This window comes from Equus quagga, chromosome 3 (assembly GCF_021613505.1).
Source record: "Equus quagga isolate Etosha38 chromosome 3, UCLA_HA_Equagga_1.0, whole genome shotgun sequence".
In the NCBI taxonomy this organism is placed as follows: Eukaryota; Metazoa; Chordata; class Mammalia; order Perissodactyla; family Equidae; genus Equus; species Equus quagga.
In genome coordinates, this window is record NC_060269.1 from 13,616,228 (window position 1) to 13,638,961 (window position 22,734).

The window sequence follows — 22,734 nt, forward strand, 5'->3', positions numbered from 1 at the left end:
AAAAAAAAAGAGGCCAGGAAACAGGATTATGTTATGTGTACCCTTAGGAAATACTGAAGCAGATGTTCAAAAACGTGGCAAGCTTTGGGAGGACACGTGCTCCAGCCTGGCTGAAGCCCAGAGTGTGTGTGTGCTCACGGAGAGAAGGGCGGACATGGGCAGGCGGCCCGGCCAGGAGGGCACCGGGCACCTCAGGCTACGCCGTCTGGGCGCCAGTCTGCAGGCCTTGAGGAGCCACTCTGGGGTTGCTTCTGTTTGTTTCGTTTTCTTTAGTAACTGAGACACATCAAAGTCGACCTTTTTAAGTATTATTGTGGCAGCCGGACATGGGATGGATTAGACTAGGATTTCTTAAATTGTGTTTTGTAGACACTAGACCCAGTGAGATGTAGAAGAACGAACACACACACACACACACACACACACACATACACACACTCATATACTCGCTCTGCTGAAATTATCTTGGCAAATACTAGGTTACACAAACTGTGAGAACTGTCTTTTCTGCTGGACTTCTCCAAACCTGTAACATGCTTATAGACTGCGGGCCTCCAAGAGGAAGACGGCGCGTGTGACTTTCCGCGAAATGCTGCAATTCTTCCTCCCCCTTGGCTTTGGTGCCACCTCTTTCCCTTGGTTCTCCTTCAGCCTCTCGGCTGCTCCTTGGTTTCCTTTTGAAGCATCTTCTGCTGCTCAGCCATTTTCTGTTCATTCGGTGGAGACTTCACGAGTGAGCTTTCTCCTCCCGCGGAGTACCTCTCATCCCTGTCTGTCCTGACAGCTTTCTCGGCCTGCGTCTGTCTCCTACAGCGAGGCAGGTGCCCTGCTCTGTGGGTTTACAGCTCCCTTGGGTCACTTCTCTCAGGGTCCTTGCCAGGCGCTATCTGATCAGCTTCTCCCCCCAAATCCTTCAGGGCCAGAACTTTTTCTAAACCCTTCCTTGAATACACAGCACGTAACACAGAAGTTGACTCAATAAAATTATTTGGCTAACTGAGCTCAGTAGCTCGTCGAAATCTTAAAAAGTTGTAATTAGAAACACACCACATTACTCAAAGTTTCTTTAATCAGGAGTTCTCTACATATGCAACAACTGTTTGAAGTCACTGTTAAGCAAAGTTAAATAAAAACTGTCACAGAGTTCCCTAACAGAAATTCTTTTTTTAGATTTTTAGACATTATGTGAGATTATCAAGAAAGGCCAGATGTCATCATAAGTATTTGCAACTTACAACACAGGGATCTGATTTCATTTCTATTGTTCAGGATAACAGCAACATAAGTTAACCCAATATTCCATAAATAATCCTTTCAAATGAAATTGTCTGAATTTTACATTGCTCATAAACGCAAATGATAAGCAGCTCAAAGCTTCACCAACACTTCAGTTAAAATATCACGTTGATCCCAGCTGTGGTGATAGTCCCTGAGGACTTGTGACAGATGACAATAAAAAAGGGCACTTACATGATATTCATCTTTGTGTTACTGTACCCTACTGGAGCAGGAAAGAGTGGATCACTTAAGTTTGGAAGAGCCCTCCAGTCAGGTCTGGAAGGTAAGTGGGAGATAGAGCCTTCTGATTTTAGACACAGATTTTTTTTTTTTGCATTTTGGTGAGGAAGATTGGCCCTGAGCTAACATCTGTTGCCAATCTTCCTCTTTTTGCTTAAGGAATATTGTCTCTGAGCTAACATCTGTGCCAATCTTCCTCACTCCTTTTATCTCCCCAAAGCCCCAGCACATAGTTGTATATCCTAGTTGCAAGACTTTAGGCACAGTTATTTAATTCCTTGCTCTAAAGCAATGGGAAAAAGAAGGCAGACCAAATGCTGACTAAGAAAAGGCCACTGGAAAAGTCTTCACTGTTTCTCCAGGGATGGTTTGCCTGGGAGTATTTTCCTGAAACACTCTCTTATCCCTGCCCCAAACTACCTGGGCAGAAAAATCAAGAGTTATCAGCAGGCTGAGGAGAGTCCAAGGGACCACTGAGCGCTGAGGAGAACCAAAGAACAGAAAAATCTCTAAGACGGAAGAGCAAAGTTACTTGATGATCAGAGTGGGGCTGGAACTGGCCAGTAGTCAGCGAGAAGCAAAGAACTTAGCAGGACCTGAAAAAGCCAGAACTCTGAGGCCCCCGACCTTCAAGGGCTTCTCAACAGCCCTGACAGTTAAGTCCAAACACTTTCCTCCTGCAGCCAAAGAGCCGTCATCATGTGTCCTCTGCTCACCTTGAAAGCCTCTTTTTTCACTACATCCTCTATATACACCGAGGTCCATCACATGAAATTACCTGAAACTCACAGGCACCTTGTACTATATATATTCCACCATGTACCCCTGCTGCCTCGTACAGCCCTGGCACACGGTATGCTTCATAAATACCCAGGATCTAAGAGGGACAGCTTTAGATCTAGGGTCACAACCTCAAAGCCTTGGCATAGCGATATACTGTGAATAGCTGTAAAGTGATTTCTCATTAATAGTAAAGTACAACAGCTTGTAAATGATCTACTTCCTTTTCTACAAATGAGTTGGGTTTTCATGTTAGCCTCTAACAAAATCATACTCACTCATTTCCGCCCCAGATGCTGTCCTGTGTGAGCAATAAGCAGCAGCAGTTAAGGCTGGAGCTTGAAGAAGTGCAGGGTCCATGTGTGGCCTGAGGCACACGGCCCACCTGAGCTTCGTCTGTCAGGTGTGTCAGGGCAGATAAACTGAGTGGGAACGGCTCCATCAGAGGACCACAGACCTCTGAGAACAAAGTCTTTACAGCCAGATGACAAGAACAGCCCAAGAAGGTAACAAGGGAAAAGTGGGCCCAGTGCACACGGAACGTCAAGCACAGAGCAACAGGCGTGCAGTCACCTATTCCTGGCCCGACAGAGAGAACTGCCTCCCTCTCATGGTGACGTGGAGACGTGCAGAGGAGCAGATGTGACAGAAGAAGACAACCAGAGCAACAAAGAAGAACCACTGTGAGAGAGGAGAGAGCCATGCCAAAGGCCCCAGCACCTCAGGACTGGTTTGGTGTCCGGTTGGATACTGGGGACCCAGTACTTTCCCGCTTCATCACTTTGCACACTTGTTATAATTTATTATTTAAAATAATGTCTTTAGTGTTCATCTCTGCTGATGGATTCAAGGCAGGGCCTCGGACACTCAGTCTCCGGCACAGAATGGGCACATCACAAATATGTGCTGAACGCACCCACTCTTGTCTTCTCACAGCTTCTGAGCAAGGGAAGGAATAGCTGATGAAGCAAGAATTACACTTACTGTGATAAACAGACTGTGAGCTCCACTGAGGGCAGGGACAAGGTTAGGTCTGTTTATCACTATATTCAGCTTGTTGTGCACTGCAGTCATTCAATAAATGTTTGTTGAATAAATGAATGAGTGAATCGATACACCTTACTTAGCTATATTTAGCTATATATTTGCTGAGTTAATTTGGTAAACTTAATATAGTTTACTTCGGATATAATTCCACTTCATTCACTCAAAAAATCTGATAGCCCACTAGGTGCCAGGCACACAGATGCTGGGGGAAAGGAGGTATAAGAATCCTGTCCACATGGAAGGCAAACCTAAAAAGCAGGAACATAACAACAAACCATAACAATAAATTTATTAAATTCACAAACAGAGTATTTAAACACTTAAACCCATGATTGCATTTGCCAGACCACTAGCCCCCGCAATAAGAATTACACACCAAAGGGTCCCAAACAGGTCTCATTCCTGATTTTAATTCTGATGGATAACTCAGTTTTAGACTTTCTGGTTGTCATTTAACCTTCTAAAAAGTACTGAAGAGACATTGTTATGATGGTGATGAGACTATTTGCTTCAGCCATCCCAATATCACACCAATTATAAGGCCTACTATTTAAAAAGACAGCTCTTAATTGACCTCCTTTATACAAATTAGTGGTACACAAGCAAATCTGCCATCAGACTTTGGATCTATGAATTCAATAGTATATAAAGTATCACGAGAGCCTTAAAGTTCACACGTTTCCAGGTCTCTAGAATCTTTTTCAGAACAGCATATGCCTTTCTAAACAATTGTTAGTAGTATTTTTTAAACTGAATCTTAAGAATTACATTTTTCCAGTCACAAAATCCAGCTCCAATTGCTCCAGGATGACGTCATGATCCAACAGCTAGCTTCTGTTTAGGAACATTACGTGAGTGCTTGCTTTAACACTTTGTCCAGAAACGTCAACCACTTTAAAATACAGGAGCACATTACACACTGAAAATTGTACTTATTGAGTATTGTGCAATATTGAGCACTTGTTCCAGTTACCTCCTGCTGCATAATAAGCCACCCCAAAACTGAGTGACCTAAATAAGTTACTATTTTTCAAGGTTTTTTGGATTGATTATGTATTTTTTTGGTGGGGGGTAGTGTTTATGGGTTTGTGGACTGACTGTTACAGAGGCATCAATTCTCTCTCTGAGTCTCTCTAGTAGTTGCAGTCTGTTGGCTGCAGCTGAAGCCATCTGAAGCCTCAACTGCCTTGGTGTCCAAAAAGGTTTATTCACATGGCTGGCGGTTTGTATTGGCTGTTGCGTGGAGTGCAAATCTGTGGCCTCTCCGCATGACTTGGGGTCCTCACAGCATGGTGGCTGGTTCCAAGAGATGCAGGTAAAAGCTGCAAGGTTTCTTATAACCTAGCCTCTGAGGTCCTAGACTATCACCTCTGCTGCATTCTACTAGTCAAGCAAGTCACTGTGGCCAGCCCAGACTCAAGGAAGGGAAGCCAGGCTCTACCTGTTGATTCGGAGAGCAGCAGGTGCATATAAGGAGGGAAGAAACTGATGACAACCATTTTGGAGACGACCTTATCACTCCACTATTATAACTAACGCACATTCTGTTTTAGATGGATAGCACTAGCTTTTTTTTCCCCCCCAAAATCAAGTTAAGCATAAAAAATATAGAATGAAAATCTAAGTGCCATTAAAAAACTCTGCAGAAAAATCACATTTGATGCTTAGGTCCAGTTCAATCCTTCACATCAATGTAACTCTACTCTTGTAACCCTAAAGATAGTGAAACAGAATTTAACTCCACAAAAGACTTTTGTCTATTTTCCTATAGGATAATTTACCTACCCAATAAATTTGTCGAGAGTATGAAATCTAATTTATTTTAAGTTTTCACCTCTTTCTCTCAAAGCCTATGCAAATTCAGGGAACCACTCATCACATTTAGAATGCCTGGACCAGAAGTCCTAATCTTAGGAATGTTATTTGGTGTGCCAGGAAAGTATTCGTAACCAGGGACCTGAAAACTTCTTTGCTGGTGATTTTAATAGCGCTGACTAGCTCAAGAGCACAGTTGCACAGAGAATAGGAAGAGGGACACTCTGCCAAGTGGGTTGATGACCATCAAAAAGAATTTTCACAAAGAAGAAAATGGGAAAAGAAAAGGAGAAAATGATGCTGTCAATCCCCAAAAAGGAAGTTATTTTTCAAATGGTCTGATTTCCCCTTTTACAAAGGAAAGGCAGCTTACTGTGATAGAATAAGAATGTTCAGTTTCATGCAGGTATAGTTCCTGAGCCAAATAAAACACAATGGGATCTTAAAGCCATTTATCTTAAATGATTTGTTTGCAAGGCATATAAAATTCCCCAAGAAACATGCAAGTTCTAGAAACAATAAAAGTTTTATTAATTCCAAAACCAAATTAAAGATGTTTACAAAATAGTGGCAATGAGCCACATCCTCTTGTTCCCACAGCACAAAAGCTGGCGAAATTTAGAAAAATAAGAAATGAAAACAAATTTCAAAGTTTCCTCTAAAATCCTAAGAAGCTTTTGAAGGAAGTTACTAAATTTGTTTTAATCTCTTCCTCTTATCTAGATGTAAAAAATAGCTGAGCATGCTCCTCAGGCACTTGACCTATGCAAGCGCGACCCCAGCCAGCGCCCCCTCCTCCTCTCCCTCGACCTCTCTCTAAATCTACTAGCTACTCTTCCTGTCTCTAGTGCAGCATCACCATCCCCTGAAGAGCCCCTTCTAGGCATCCCAAGATCATCCGGGACTCCTCCCTATCCTCCACCACCTGTATGCACCACCCGTCCAAACCTCATCAGTACTATTTCAAAGGTGTCCCTCACATCTGTACCCTTCTTTCAAATCCCATTGCCACCTAGTATGGGCTCCTATCTAGCTCACTTGGCTCCAGCACGCCTCCTGACTGAGTGTCCCTGCCTTTAGTCCTGCCTCCTTCAACTCACCCTCGAGGAGGATGACTTCAGAGCAACCTTGCCAAAAGAGAGCTGATCATGTCACTCCCCTGCTCAAAACAAAACACAACACACGAAACGAAACGTGCTTCCAGGATTCATACCAACTCCTCAGTCCTAGCCTGTCTCAACTGCAGTCAGACTTCAACACGCATCCTCAGACAGTCACAGGGACCGGGTCCCCCTGACTGCATCGGGAGGTACCTCTTTCACTTTGCCCCTGTGGTTACGAGCACCCAGCATGCCCTCCTCCATATTTCTGAAAGCTCAACTCAAATACTACCCGCTCTCTCTAGCATTTCCCAGAATCAACTCACCCACCCCCTACCTGATTCAACAGACTCGCTTCTGCATCTGTCTCCTAAGTTTTATGTGCCAGCCTCATAACGTGTTCATGAGGATTCCACGCTGATTGCCGCACTTAAAAGGCCCCTTTCAATTCTCAACCAAGGCTACAGAAATCCTACACAATGTCTGGTAGCTGGGGAAACTCTTCTTCCTGCTTCCCTTAGCATCCACTCCTCGCTCCTCCTCCTCCAACATACTCACCCATAATGAATTAGCTCTTTTCTTTTTCCTTCAATATCTTGCTCACATTGCACCCACAGGATTCACGAGGTGGATGCTCTGGTTAGATTTTTTTTGCATAGTTTACAAATCGCTCCATCAGTACACCCCTCGAAAGCCTCCGGATAAATCCAGCAGTGCCCGAGGCCTAGGAAATCGGAGACTACCCCCTACCCGCAGTCTGGGCTTAAGGACCAGGGTCTCGCTGCCTGGTGTCAGAAGAAAGTGCAAAACGCACAGGTTTGTTAATCCCACCAAAAATCTGAACTACCTGAGGGTCGGGGACAGGAAGTTTCATGAAAGAAAATTAACAAAATACAAAACAACACAAAAGACTTGCTGTTCCTTTTAACCACTGGCATTTAATGTATTTAATTAATTGCATTTTAATGTTTGTAAGAACTAATCTGGCTGTTCCCATAAACAAGGCTGGAAAGACAGCTGTGATCTTAGAACTCTGAAACTTGTGTAACCTAATTTGGTTTTTTAAGTGGTGTTCAAAAGGCAGAGTTTCTGAAATAACTTTCTAATTGGTGCAGGTGTTTTCCATGTCGACAATCAAAAGTCATTAAACAAGACATGAAGCTTTCTGTGGTAAATGGTTACAAACGATAATTTCTTTTGAACCTAATGTTTACAAAACAGATATTTACGAGCATGTGCCCCAACTCACTAAGAATGAGTGTTTTGGTTCAATGTGTCTAAGACAATAAAAACCTAAAGTCTGTAATTTCCAGATGATCTATTGTTCCCAAGTATAATATCCTAAAATGGACTTGAGACATTACACACAGAGAGTTAAGCAACTTACATTTATCTCCCTTAGACAGATTTTGGGTGGTCAAAAAGACCTTTTAGACAAAAGACAACAGAGATAAGGAGGGGAAGGTCTGGCAGTATGCCAGGAGGATCTCCAAGCCTAAAAGCCCTGGGAAAACTCTTATTTCCTTTTAAGGTTATTTTAAAAAGTCTTGGTTTGAAGCCACAGTGTCCAAAGTAAGAAGATTGTCCCCAGAGAGGCCCTGTTCCCTCCAAAAAGCTGTTTCCTCCATCACCCAAGCAAGAAAAAAAGCCCGTGAGTGGGAAGGAGAGAAGGTGAAGGAGAGAGAACCTGGACCGAGATGAGCAATGGCTCACAGCACAATGCCCTGAGCAGAGCTGGCCAAGCCCAGCCCGACGCCAACTGAGCTCTCACCCTGGGAAACAGTCCCTTTGTAGAAACCTAACATATTGGCCTGGACCACATGGGGCCTGTAAACATGGGTGCTTCCCTGACTGAATGGAGGTGCTAATTGGACAGGGAGTGTAAGAATTTCTGTTTTTATCAGCTCCCAAGCGGAAAATGAATGTACAGCCATTAAGCAGAAGAAGTTGTCCTAATAAACTTAGACAGCTAACAATAAATTACTGCTGTTAGGACGTGGAAAGCGACAAAGAACGTCACCCCTACCCTAACAATGGGAAAAAGCTGGATAATCGACATCATCGTTTTGAACCTAAAGTCATACGATAGTTTGTGAACTGAGGTCATCAGACAACCGGGTGAACCGAATGTCACAAAGATGGAACACAAGAGCTGTTTCATCTTTGTCAGAGAACAGAGGAAGAGGCAGCTGCCACAAAAGGGGGTGGGAAGAAAACAAGCAAAAGTTTAAAGAATTCTCAAAGGTCCACTGTAGTTTACAGGGACAGTTTAGAATTATGGGGACCCAGATACACTGGAAGTCCACGTCATCCACCACCTCTTTTCCACTGGCTCCACCGGGTGCTCTTGACAAAGATGGGGCAGGCCAGGAGACCTGAGGGAGCTCCCTCAGCGACACAGAGGAGCAGGGCCTGACAAGGGGTGATGGCGGAACAGGAGGACCAGAAGGAACCCATCTGCATACTGGTCCCCACGTGAGTATAAGGCGGCGACTGGCCACCACCAGGGAGTAAGCACAAAACCACAGAGGCCACAGACCCTTCCAACACAGGAAACAAATGCCTTCTGCCTCTGAGTGAGGAGCAAGACACCTGCCATGCCCGACATCTGACCTCCTGTCAGGAAGCAAAAGTCATGTGCTGCTGGGGGTGAGGCAGGAAAGCCTCGGGTGCTCTGGTCCCAGGCAAAGGCCTCTGCCTCTAGATAGGGGCAGAACTTTGCCCACAGCCCACACCCTGCACTGACACGCAGTGGAAGGGCTCTCACCCAAGATCTGCTGCCGCTCAAAGAGAAGCAGGAACCTCCACTGGTACAAAGCCGAGTTCAGCCTCCTGGCCTCTAGACTTACACTGTATAACAGAACTTTCTGTGACAAAGGAAATGTTCTGTGTCTTTGCTGTCCAATATGGTAGCCACAAGTCACATGTCCTATTAAGCACTTGCAAAGTGGCCAGTGTGCATGAAAAAGTGAATTTTTATTTAACTTCAATTAAATTTTAAATAGCCACATGTGGCTAGTGGCTAGGACACTGCATCTCTAGACCCTGAACTGAGGCAGAGGCAGAAGTTGCCTGCCACCAGGGTAGGGGTAGGATGCCGAGAAAGCCCCATCCTAGAGGCTCAGGCACACAGCACCTGCCTCGTTCTAACACTAGAGCAGGAGAATCAAGAAAGCCCTCTGCCCCACTCAAGTCTCGTGCTGAGTAACAAGCACCAGATGACCATACCTGGTAGAGGGGCAAAAGCAGAGGCAGAGAGAAAAACTTCTTCCATAGCAAGGGCATGAAGGTCTGCTAAAATCAGACAGAGCAGAATTACTGTGGAAAACCCCTGGCCATGAGAACATGGAAACAGCAGTCCACCACCGGAGCCCACCCAACTCTAGCTCAACTGCTGGCTAGATTAATTCAACCCCTTACATTAATGGCCTGGCAGAAGAGGTGTACCAATTTCCAGGCATCAATAGTATCTACCTCAGTCTCTATCATTCTTTTACACACAATAACAGCATCAAATCAAAATTTTATGTGACATCCAAACAGCAAACCCTCCCAAACCCATTATCAAGAGACAGAATAGACGACACAACGAGATAGAAAGATGGCCCAGATGGGGAACTACCAGGGAATTTTAAACAACTATAACTAACGTCAAAGAATTCAGTGAAAGGTGGACAACATGCAGGAACAAATGGGAAATTTCAACAGAGACATGGAAACCATTAAAAAAAAGCCAAATGGAAATACTAGAAATGAAAAACTATCAAAGATGAACTTCTTCAAATAGGCCAACTGGGCATAACAGAGGAAAGATCAGTGAAATGGAAAATTTGTCAATAGAAATTAGAAACACAAAGATACAAAGAGAAAAACACCACGATTAGAAAACAGAAGGCAACTAAAACAAAATAAAAATGAACAAGAACTACCAAGAGCTATGGAACAATACCAACCAATGTAACATATGTAATTGGCATCCCATGAGAAGAAGAGAGAAAGAAAGGGACCAAAGAAATAGGTGAAAAAGAAACAGCTGAGGATTTTCCCAAAATTTAACTAATAATAACAAACCACAGATATAAACAGGATGAATATATAAAAAGACACGTCTGGCACAACACAGTCAACATGCTAAAAATCAAAAATACAGAAAATATATTGAAGGAAATAAAGAAATTACCAGCGTTGGCCTCTCCATAAAAGACCAACAACTGTTTAGCCTTTTAGCAAAATTAGGATTTTAGCAAAATTATCTCCCACACTTGGGGCCCTTGCTAGACCCAATGAACAATGCCCAAGGGGAAAGGACTTTGTGTTCCTTCTCAGAAGTGTCCATGCAGTAACCACAGAATGCAAACCTGGGGACGCAGGCATAGCACGGCATTTTACGTAGACCCACCAAAACTTCTTAAAAATGTAACTGGCTGGATGATATAGTATTTGTTATTGTTGTTGTAATCGAATTAAAATTTTCTTTTGAAATAGGATAAAAAATGTCTGGAATTAGAGCTATCTAAATACTAAACATTTAATACGAATAGAAAATTAAAACTGAAATGTGTTACAGTCCAGATGTACTGGTATCTTTTTTGAATTGATATTTATAAAACCCAAATAATACTGAGAAAATAGGAACTTGCAGAGATTGTTCCTCTAGAACTTTCTTCAAAAAGTCTCTTGGTTCTTGATATCACTCTGATTGCATTCGCTGATAATCAGCTTTCGAAAAGTTGCAGTAATATGCACAGAAAAATCTCTATTTATCCAATGCTTAGAAAACAGGATTTTGAAACTAAAGCTGTCTGGGATAAAATATAAATATTGCATGAGAAAGAAAAATTAAGGAAGAGTTTGAGGCAAAACTTGAAAGGCTTGTATCTATTACTCTGTTCCTTTGCTAGTGCTCTCCGTGAACTGTGTGGGATTCCATCTAAAACCCTGGGTCCTTCCAGCCGCACTCTCTCTGCCGTCCCCTTAGTCAAGCCTGGGGTTTGTCTTCTCTGTGCAGGCAGGACTGCTGGAGAGCTGCCGACAAGGTTCCACCTGCACCCAGACACCTCGAGGCAGCTTCAGGATCCTCGAACAAGGCTCAAATAGTCACATGAACATGAGACTTTGGGGTCATTGCTGCAGTTCGTTTAGTTTGAAAATACACAGGAAAGTATATCAGAACCAGTGGGATTAGGAAACCTTTGAATGAATGAAAGGCAAATGTGTGTAGTGAGGGGTGTGGTCTCTGCAGCCACCATCCAGGTCTCCGCCTGGGTCCCATGCCGACGGTGCTACTCACTTGCTTGTACCTCAGTTTCTCACTTTTTAAAAAGGGATCATAATAAGACCTACCTCACAGAGACTTAAGTGAATAGTTAAATTCATTAATGAATTGGTGTGAGGCTTCTTAAACGAATGGACAGACGTGAAGGTCCAGAATAGTACCTGGCATGTCATTAGTGGTCTTTGTATTTATCTTAAGTATTTGTATTAGGCTCATTAATAAATTTTATATTAAAACAAAGTAAAAAACAAATTAGCTGAATTGGAAATATCACACTTTCTTGAGAAACCCTAAAAGGTATTTTCTTCCTGCAGTGATTTAAGCAGCCTCCTCTGTGGTGTGGTCATGACCGTCATCAGGAATCACGGGAAACAATATAATATGCACCCTAACGCCCAGATTTGGGTTAACATCACTAGTTTCGATGAGAAGAACCAAGGTTCCTCTGCCTGTAAGTTGGCATCTTTAAAACGCATTATTGACACCTCTGTAACAATTGTATCCATATAACATAACCTTCTAAACTACACTAAAACTAACTTAAAACTCCTTAATGATGCCATTATGACATAAATATTTTAAATATGTACATTTAAGTCATATTATTATGAGCAGTAATATCTGTCTGATCCTTTATTGCTTATGAAGTAATTTTATATTTAGTAAATACAGTCATGCGCTGTTTAATGACGTTTTGGTCAACAAGGGACCGCATATATGACGGTGGCCCCATAAGATCAGTAGCATACAGCCTAGGTGTGTAGTAAGCTATACCATCTAGGTTTGTGTAAACACACGCTATGATGTTCACACGATGAAACTGCCTAAGGACGCGTTTCTCAGAACGTATCCCCTTAGTTAAGCAACGCATCACTGTACTCCAGTTCCTAATATTCCAGTAGGACGACTATGACGGTATAAACCACACAAGAAATCTGCTCTCAATTTGCTTAAATGAGAAGTTGCCTCTCTCCTCCATCGCAAAGACAGAAGAGCATTTTCTTAACAGGCCCTCGGAGGGTGTCTTTCATGGCCCACAGAACTGAAGCAGAGGCTAGAAGACTATTATGCTGGAACGGATATGAGTATTACATGCTGTCTCTAATGTCTTTATTTTATAGCTAAGGTAAAAAGGGAAATCCAGGAGAGACTGAAATAAGAATTGCTCTTAAGGAGATTAGGTATGTCTCTTAAAATTTGAAAAAATACATCCTTTATATACAGACCATAAGCACTTTTAAATGCCAAACTGAAAAGGAACCGTGTGAAAGATAATGCAGTGAAAAGATGAAGAGAACAAAATCAAGCACCTATTTAAAACAACATATTTCCAAATGGAAAGTTCATATAAAGTGTCTAATTGTGCCGTAAACTAGAAATGTATCTGGATGGAGTGTGAGCTGCTCACATTTTCTGGCAGATGCTTGAGTCTGGAAAAGTCTCTTATTCCAGAATGACAATAGTCCAGTGAGAGGTGTTGACAGCAGAGGAACAAGGGGCTCCCTCGGCAAAAGAATGAAAGCAGCGCCAGGCACACCCTGTAAAGCAATGAGCTGTCCTACTTGTTTTCCATCGCTCCCAATAATTTACACTATTTTCAATGTCTTTCTTGCAAATATACTTGCTCATATGTATTAATTAATGGTCACATGCTGACGGACTTGCCTCTGTTCAAGAATGTTCCTTTTACTAGACAATACTCTGCAAGACAGCATCTTGACATTTTTTAGAATTCAGACATTACAACCTATTTATTTGACAGTTTGTATTTTATAACACCTATTATGTCACTTATAACACCTAAAAACTGACTCACAATTCAGAGGATGGGGACCCTTTTTTGGTTCGGATTTTTGTTTCTTTCATTATCTTGTCTTTAAAAAAATTTTATCCCCAAATGTCTATCACAAATATAAACAAAATTTCGGATACATCACCTTTATTTTCTCATGTAAAGTTAAATGTCTTTTTAAAAAAATAAGTATGGTTTTCATAATCGGTGTTAATGAGACAGAATATCATCTTACCCTGGTGTGAGTACGAATGTGCATCTTCAGTCCGTCATTTTTACTGAATCCTTTTTCACAGTAAGGGCATTGATAAGGACGCTCACCTACAAATAAAGGAAGCCACCAAGTCAGAAACAGAAAGCAGTAAAGCAGGCAGTGCGCCACCACTCCTCCCATCCATCACCACGCACGCTCCACGAACGCCAAGGACAGGCTCCGGGCACAGCTGGGCCACCACCTCAGGGGCAGTCCAGGGCAGTAGACCCACGTGCCCTCTTGTGGGGAGGGCCTGGGCCTGGAGCACTTCTGGTAGCGGACACAAACAACATTCGCCAGCGGCCGGCTTGCCTCATTTTCCTTTTAATACCTGAATCCAAATTACATCTCCTAATTTTAAGAATTTGTTGAAAGGATTTTATATTAATCAATTTGTTCTGTCACTGTACTGCTCATTATGGAGGTCTTTATTTAATTGGCTTACTGATTCCTTGTTCTAAAAAAAGATTTCGGGGTGGCCTGTGACACAATGGTTAAGTCTGGCGTGCTCTGCTTTGGCAGCTCGGGTTTGTGGGTTCAGATCCCAGTTGCAGACCTACACCACTTGTCAGCCATGCTATAGGGGTGACTCATATACAAAATAAAGGAAGATTGGCACACATGTTAGCTCAGGGCGAATCTGCCTCAGGAAAAAAAGAAAAAAGATTTCATATTCTTTCTCAGGGTGATGAGTTTCAAAAGAATTTCATAAAGTTGGTGTATGTTAAACAGAACCATGTGTAGTTAAGCTAAATAATAATTGATCCATACTTTCTGATATAACAGAGTACCTGTCATCTAGAGGTTATTATTTAGAAAACAGCCAAACAATTTTTTTAAAACAAGCAAGCATACATATATACTTCACATTTAAAAGAATTTCTACTGTGAAATGACAAAAATGTGACAAAACTTACTCTCCAGGAGGAATGTGAAGCTGCCGTCTGGTCAAAGCTTAATTATAGAATGGACAGTAACTCAAATGACTAATTTATTTATTCTTTCATTTAACAATGCATTTACATAGCAGGATGCTAAACCCTAAGTGCAATCAAAGATCAATTCAATAAAATATTTGCCTTCAGCAAATGTAAACCTCCTCTCCATCCTTCCTTCCCCTCAGAGACGGGCCTTTGGACGAGTAGTGTGTGCTCGTCCTCTCCTCTCTTGTCCTGATTCTCACTCTCATTCAGTCAGGTACCACCTGCATTAGTCCAGTGACCTCCCTTCTCAGGTCAACAATGAGTCCTTGGCGCTCAAACCAAAGGTGACTTTTCATCACGGCCTTCCCTGCCCCCTCCCCAGTCCCTGACACTGCTTCATGAAATGGACAGCTTCGTTCCTGGTTTGGAGCCCCTGTGGCACAGGGGGCCTTGCTCTGGGCTATGAACTTTGTGTTTTCAGCAGTAACACAATGTGGGAGCAAGCGCAGCAATGCGCGCCCCGCTCCGGTCCACCCAATTCATATGCTGAAGTCCTAACCCACAGCACCTCAGAATGTGACCTTACTTGAAAATAGGGTCATTGAAAATGTTATGGAATAGTGTGGGCCCCTCACCCAATGTGACCGGTGCTCTTATAAGAAGGTGGCCATGCGAAGACAGACACACAGGGAAAATGCCATGTGAGGCGTGGAATTATCCTGCCACAAGGCAAGGAACTACCAGAAGCCAGAAGAGAGGCCTGGAACAGCTCCTTCCCTAGCTCCTTCAGAAGGAGTGTTTCCCTCTTGACACCTTGATCTTGGACTTCTAGCCTCCAGAACTGTTGGACAGCAATTTTTTATTGTTTAAGTTCCTCAGTTTCTGGGACTTAGCTGGAGGAGCCCTAGCAAACTAATAAATCCAACAACTCCTAACAGCTGGCAATTATTGTTCTCGCTGATGACTATCTATCTGCTTCCCTTGAGGATTGTGTAGACTGCTCAGAATAGACACTGGGCCTCTAGAGGGTTAGTATTTCTCTCCCCCATCCCCAAGACAACCCTGAGATCCAGGATACTGAACTGATACATTTAGAAAAGTTGGCTAAGTTCAGCTCCACTCATTTATTCTACCATCCCAGAATATAACTCCAGTTTTAAAGGATGTCACTGGGTAAATGCTTTGATAAACAGAATGTATCTGAAAACTACAGTGTGTGGTTTGCAAATCAGCTTAGACTCTACATTTATCTGCTATTCTGTCTACTCCTTTGGCTGGAGCCCATTTAGGGCAATGCTGCCTTTCCTAGACTCTGCGGACAAAGCCATCTGCTGGCCCACACAACGTGAAGCTGAAGTTTACCTGTGCAAGTTAATATGTTAGTAACTATTAAAGTCATGTGCCCCATTCGCACATTTAAGCAAGCTGTTATTCTTAGGGTTTTTTCTCATTATGCATAGGATACCTTCCTTATTTCAAGTTATTGTGATGAGTATGTTTCCAGGAAATACTTCTGTCCATATAGAAAATTATCCTGGTATGAACAGGAACTTTCAACTTGAGTTAACTCTCAGAACACAGATCTTTCCTTCTTACTTGAACGCTGCCAGTGCATTGGTTCTGATGTACAACATGATGCAAATCCAAATAGCTACTATTTTTTAACTTTGCTGGTAGATTTAGGGGCTGTTTTCATTTTGCTTACGCTAATCACAGTGTTCAAATTCTGACACATAAAAATCAGCTAATCTGAAAACTAGCTAATCTGAAAATTAGCTAAAAAAATGGAGCTAAAAACAAATCTAAATGAAAATAATAATAACAAAGGCCGAAACACATAAAGCCTACCACTATTAGGCTCTGCTCTACTGTTCACAATGCTTAATGCACATCAGCAATTTTAATTCTTGCAGCAACATCTGATCTAGGCATTCATTTCCCTAACTTACAAATGGGGAAAATAAGGCACAGAAAAAAAAAGCAATTTGCTTAACATGACACAGCTATTAAATGGTGGAATCAGAATTTTAACCCGTGACTCACACTGTCACATAAATTAATAATATGACTAGTATTTTGTGTAAATTAGGTTAGACTTTCTAAAGTTATTGACAAAAACTCTGCTGCTTGCAATAACAGTTAACATTAACCAGATCTTTCTGGCTGGCAGATTCAGGCATTCTTTTAGTTATCAAAGCTCATCAGGAAAAGGTAGGAGGCAGGTTAGGCATGTGTTGTGTCTCAAAGCAGATCCCAAGTGAACGCAAACACTGACATAATATTAAACAGTACCTTGAGAACTACATATAGGTAACCACCTTCAGTATTTAGAGGGGAACACAGTATCGACAAGTGTCACATACTACACTCTGAGAGTTAGCTACCAATAGTCAGATTTACCGAGCGTAGTAGCATAAATAATATTGAAGTGGCCATAACAGTGAAATACTTTTCACTGAACTAAGGAAAATAGATGAGTTCTTTGCATCTGCTTCTTTCTTTGAATCATATTCTGACACTGATGAACATTAAAATCCACTTGTGTTTTCTTCAAACACATCAAGGAAAAAACAAATGTAATGGCAACTGTAATAGGTTGACTTCAGGTTGACTTTAAAAGGTGCCACAAAGTGGATATTCCATGAAGTGAGTTCATTCATTAAACAGATTTTTTTCTGAGCACACACCATCTTTTAGTGACTGTCCTAGGCTTTAGGAATGCAGTTGCCAATAGATTCACAAAATCACTGTCTCTTCAATGTTACTAGTGTAATGAGAAAGACAAGAAAACATTAAAGAAAAGACACAAGATAATTTCAGATACTGATAAATTATACGAAGAAAATAAAGCAAGGAGATAGGTTTCAGAAAGACCTCCGTGGGAGTGGGCAGGAGAAGGACTTCACTAAGGTCATCAGGAAAGGCAAAAACTGAATGAACACCGTCCCTGCCTGTCAATCTAGCATCATTCAAGCATACTTTTCTGTAGCGCTTCAGCTTTGAATTAAAAGCATTTTAGCTCACTGGGCTTGAAGGAAGCCTGCTTATTTCACTGCTGGCACACCTGAGATGGAAGCAGGTTAAAAGTATTTGAAATCTGTAGGCCAGGGAAATATTCAGAAAAGAGCACCAGAGAACTGGAGATGGCTTTCCAAAGTCAGCTCGTGGTAATGAAAGGGGACGTCGGATGCCACCTGAAAGAACTTAACAGAGTCTAGCCTGGTCCCCCAACAAGTTACCCTGAGGTTTTGACAAAGAAAATACATTATGACTACAACTATGCACTGGCAAGTATGGCTAAAAACAATAGGAAAAAATCAGATTCTAGTTTAATATATGCCACTAGGATTATAATTTATTGGCATTATCATTATTTTATGCAATATAATTTTAAAGACATCAGAAGAACTCTAACCCTCACCAAAGGATTAAAAGACTAATATTAAAACAGCATCTTAAAATTTGTGACCTTTCAGGTTAGCATGCATCTTCATGATAAAAGGATCCTAAAGCTGCTAATATCCATCTATTGCTACATAACCACTTCAATGTCCAACATCCTGACACAAATGCTTTCTAAAGATCTATGTTTACACAACATGAAACTAATAAAGAAAAACCTTGCCAACTTTGATATTCTTAAATTAGACCACGGATTTAACTGAAAAAAAGCACTTGACCAGTCTATCAGAGGGCTCAGTGATCAAATTTTATTTCATGCTACTAAACACATCGAATGCAAAAGACTTAATAATAATGGCCACTATTGGCTAAACAAAACGGCTAACAGATTGTATGTTATATTTTAGCACAAGTAATATAAATTTTATCTTATATTTTACCACAATTTTTTTTAAAAAGTGTACAGCCAATGAGCCCTATGCTTTGAAATATTTTTAAACAAGCAGGAAAGTTTTATAATATATATGTTTTAAGAGATTTTGATTAAAATGAAAATAGCCTATTATCAGAAACTATTTTAATAATTTTCCCTTTTATTTTGTCCATATATTTTCAAAACCTATGTAGATTTCACAGAATTCTCATAATTCTCTGAAAAAATGAGAAGATGTATGCACATAGAAAATGTAATTTAAGATGGAATAAAGTCAAACTTTTATTTTCAATGAATCCAAACTAAACAATGTCTAAATAATTAAATTAGTTAATGTTTAAAGATTTTGGAGCCATAGTTTTACTTTTTCCTTTAAGTTTTCTAACAAAAATCAGTTTTGGAGGTACCAACTTTCAAATGAAAAAGCAAACCTCAAAAGGGCATGTTTCATGAAAAGTTAAGATAGTTCCACGATTGAGCTTTAAAATACATGTGTTATATGGGAATTGTTTAGAAGAACTTTATATTTGTTTTCCACAAATATTATGAGACTAGCTTATTTTGCTTTTGTGACTAAGGAAATTATTACAAAACATCAAAGTGACTCATTCTAAGTGCAAATTAAACCAAAAGATATAATTGTGCAAGCACCACCCAATCACTTTTCCAGTTTCACCATACCAATCCCCTCAGCTTATGGAGCATCTAATAAATTAGAAGTATACCGCAGAGAGAAGTGAAACGCTACACCGACAAATGGGAGCAGCTCAAGTTCATTCCTGGCACTTTTCTGTGAATTGAAATAGGTTTTTTTTTTTTCCTGCAGCAAAAAGAGCCCTGAAACCCCACTGATCTCACTGAAGCCCACAGTGTTACTCTTGGAGAGCTCTTATTAATCAAATCCTGCGAAATCTTACTTGATCTAAACAAGTTAAACGTGAGGACAGTACCTCTGAAAGACAGACAGCAAAAATCTGAACTTGACATTTACTCCTTGAATATTTCAGAGATACTCTCTCTTTTAAAAGTTGAAAAAGTTTACTATTCTAAGGAAGTGGGCAATAAAATGTAAAAATCAAAGGGTGACTCAAGGAGAGGTCCTTCTCAAAATACTTTTTGAATCAAAACAAATTCAGTCTTTTTTTTTAAGCAAGGTTCTATGGAGCTACAAAAAAAGTAAAAGATGTATCCTTTTCCTTAAAAATCTCAGTTACAGTATCCCTCCCTCATTTCTGAGGAGATGCCAAATAAAATGTGGTGAGGTTCACTGGGATGCAGAAAAACGGGGAAGCCATGTGCTCACTAACTTTCTAGTCTGAAATAATAAAGATCCAGACCTATTTATGGATTGAGGGCAAAACAAACAGTGAATTTTACTGAGGCAAACAAAACAGAATATGAGATACAGAATAAAAAAGGCCAAGAGTTAAAGAATAATTTTAAAATAACGAGCTAGGAAGAGAACATAAAATATTCTCTACTCAGGATGCCCTTGCTTCGGCCAACCAGGTGTATAAATGCCGCCATTATATGTGACTTGCCTCAAGGGAGCAAGACAGCTACAGAGGCCCTTGATGTGAGTGCTGACAGAAGCAAAGGGGATTGTGTCACAAATGGAGAAACATCTGAACAGTCCAGACACTGGCAAAGCTTAACGGTTCTGAGCAAGAAAGAAAACCTCCTACGTGAGTTTTCTGCACTGCTATGTTAAAGGACACCCTCAAGTGAGATGGGTAAGCTAAGTAAGGTAAAGTAATTACATGCTGACTGTGTGTTGTTGTTAGGGAGTCAGACTTTGGTGGGAAAATCATTACTCTTTTCCCCCAGCAGTTTCCTGGTTTCAGGAATTCCTACCTGGAGTTTTATTTAACCCAGCATTTACGAGCATTGTTCGTGAACAGTGGTGGTGGAGTGAGGAAGCAGCTACACCTCAGGTGCCTGAACACAGAGGGGTTTTCCTGTAAATAGTGCCAGCAAGGAAGAATCAAGCGTATATACCTTTGATCAGCAAGAAACCTAGAAAATAATTCTCTTTACCCCAAAACTAGAGTAGCTAGAAAATCTTCACCAGGCCTGGAGCACAATCCAGAGCTGCAGAAAAACACAGAAGTTGTTCTTGGAGGGAAATGAGAGCAAGGGTAGAAGAAAGCACACATCAGAGAAATCAGATCTCCTTTAGCTTTCCTAAACAAAAGGAAAATGTTGGTGTTCCAAGGTTAACAGAGGCAGCTATTAATAATATTATCCAATAATTCACCAATACATAAAGCTGTCGAAATACACTTAATGAAAACTGTTGCCTAGGCCACTTCCATTTTTGAGGATTGCAGTATACCAAAAAAATTGGAAAAGCAAGGCACTGGCCCTGTAGCTGAGTGGTTAAAGCTCCATGTGCTCTGCTTCAGTGGCCCAGAATCACAGGTTCAGATACCGGGTGTGGACCTACATCACTCACCAGCCACGCTGTGGTGGCACCCCACAAACAAAAAAGAGGAAGATTGGCAACAAATGCCAGTGCAGGGCAAATCTTCCTCAGCAAAAAAAAGAAAGAAAGAAAGAAATGATGAAAAGAAATTTACCTAAATGACAGTAAATTTTAAACGACCCATTTATTAGTGTCTCTGTGATTATATTATTAATTCATTTGGTGATTATTCATAACACTATATTCCAAAACAAATGTTACTCCCTCACTCTTACCCTCTGTGCCTCATATCCCAGCCTATGACTAACCTCAATGTAAGAACTGTAATTTCTGCATTGAAAACTAGGGCCCTTGATATTTTTGAAAAAAGAAAAAAGTAGATGATTATACTACCAATGAAAATCAAAATGAATGTTTCTCTCTCTTAAGTTGCTATATATGCTCATCACTACCCCAAAATCAACAGGGAGGAGCTGACTACAGCAAAAAAAATAAATAAATAAAAGAGGACGAAATAGTACGTTCCACCAATGTGGCTGGTGATCAGAAATCATTTGAATTGTCAAAATAACACTTAGCAAACAAGAATTATGCAGTTCAAGACTTTACCTACGAATAAGACTTCTTAGGGAAAACCTAAAGCTCTTCAGTGTGATGCTCAGGAAATCACTTATTTCTATGCAGATTCTGCACTCACCTACTCTGCTAACTCTTACATTATCTGTAGGCAAAAGACCATTTGATTTGACCCAATTAGTAATTAACTACTTAGCAAATAAATATGGCAAAATAAATTCTGCCTCAACATATAAAGGTTATCAAATTCTTAAAAAAATGTGAAAAACTGCTTTAAATTTTCACTTGTTTATAATTACTTTGCTGTCTATTTTTATTAATAATGTCATTATCGTCATACAGCTATTTCTAATTATTTATAGCTACTATTTTTATAACTTTGAACAAATATTCTAAAAACAATGAATAAATTCATTTAGAAAAAGTACTGGAGAAGGAAGAAAAACAGTGGATAGATCTGAGTATAACCAAGTTATAATATACCAACCGTTTATTTCTAAGCTGATCACAGGTATTTACCAAAAAATTAAATATTTCCTAAGACAGTGATTTATTACTACATTCAAGTAACAGTGTGCAAGCAAGCCTAGAACAGAAGGGCCAACACAGCCGGTATCTATTAACACAGAAAGTTGGTTGGAACTGTAGGCAAGTAATTAACCTTCTGGCCCAGAGCTTTAAAACCCCAAAAGCAGTTCCTAGAATTTCTTTCATAATTTATGAACAACTGATGGAATTCATGTCACAGTCCGTGGATTCTCTTGCGGAATTAACCCCAGCTCTCACTGACCCTAACAAGCCATAAACCAACTGGAGAATGTGCTCTACCATTTCAGCTGACCCAGAGTGCCATCTCTGTCATGCTAGCCTAGGGAATGGATGATAAATTACAGAGCTGCCTGCCAGGCACAGACCTGAGCATTCACCTTCATTGATGCTGGCAGCAACACACAGTACATGCACCCTCATTCACCCCAAACCAGCCCTGTTTGACTGCAAACCCTCATCTATGTTCTATAGATGATCTATACTCTGCTGCTAAAGGTTATAAAAAGATGATAATGATGACACTGGGAATGGAGGGTCAAGCTGTATATTAAGGCAGTATGAATACCTGTGATTAAATACCGACTGCAATAAGAAAAACAAAACACACGGCAACATCGGCAGCAAGGCTCACGTGATCGCACGCTTACCCTGTGCTAACACCATGCAAAGTACTTTACACACACCTTCGTTTCTTCCTCGAAACAACACGAGAAGTTGGGACTATTATTACATAGCCTGTTTTGCAGGTGAGGAAACCAAGCTTTGAAGAAGTTAAGCAACTTACTAAAGCTCATGCAGGGAGGAAATAAATAAAATGGAGTCTGAAAGCCTGAAATCGACGCTAGG

The 22,734-nt window shown here is 40.9% G+C and overlaps 1 protein-coding gene across 2 annotated transcripts in view; it reads right to left on the minus strand.

The window, feature by feature from the left end:
• The window catches only part of PRDM5 (PR/SET domain 5), a 185,679-nt gene that overhangs the window by 36,749 nt on the left and 126,196 nt on the right, over positions 1-22,734 (minus strand). For both annotated transcript variants that reach the window (XM_046655654.1, XM_046655653.1), the window contains one exon: positions 13,563-13,648. In XM_046655654.1, coding sequence (XP_046511610.1) covers positions 13,563-13,648 — 86 coding nt within the window. The remainder of the gene's footprint in view (positions 1-13,562; positions 13,649-22,734) is intronic.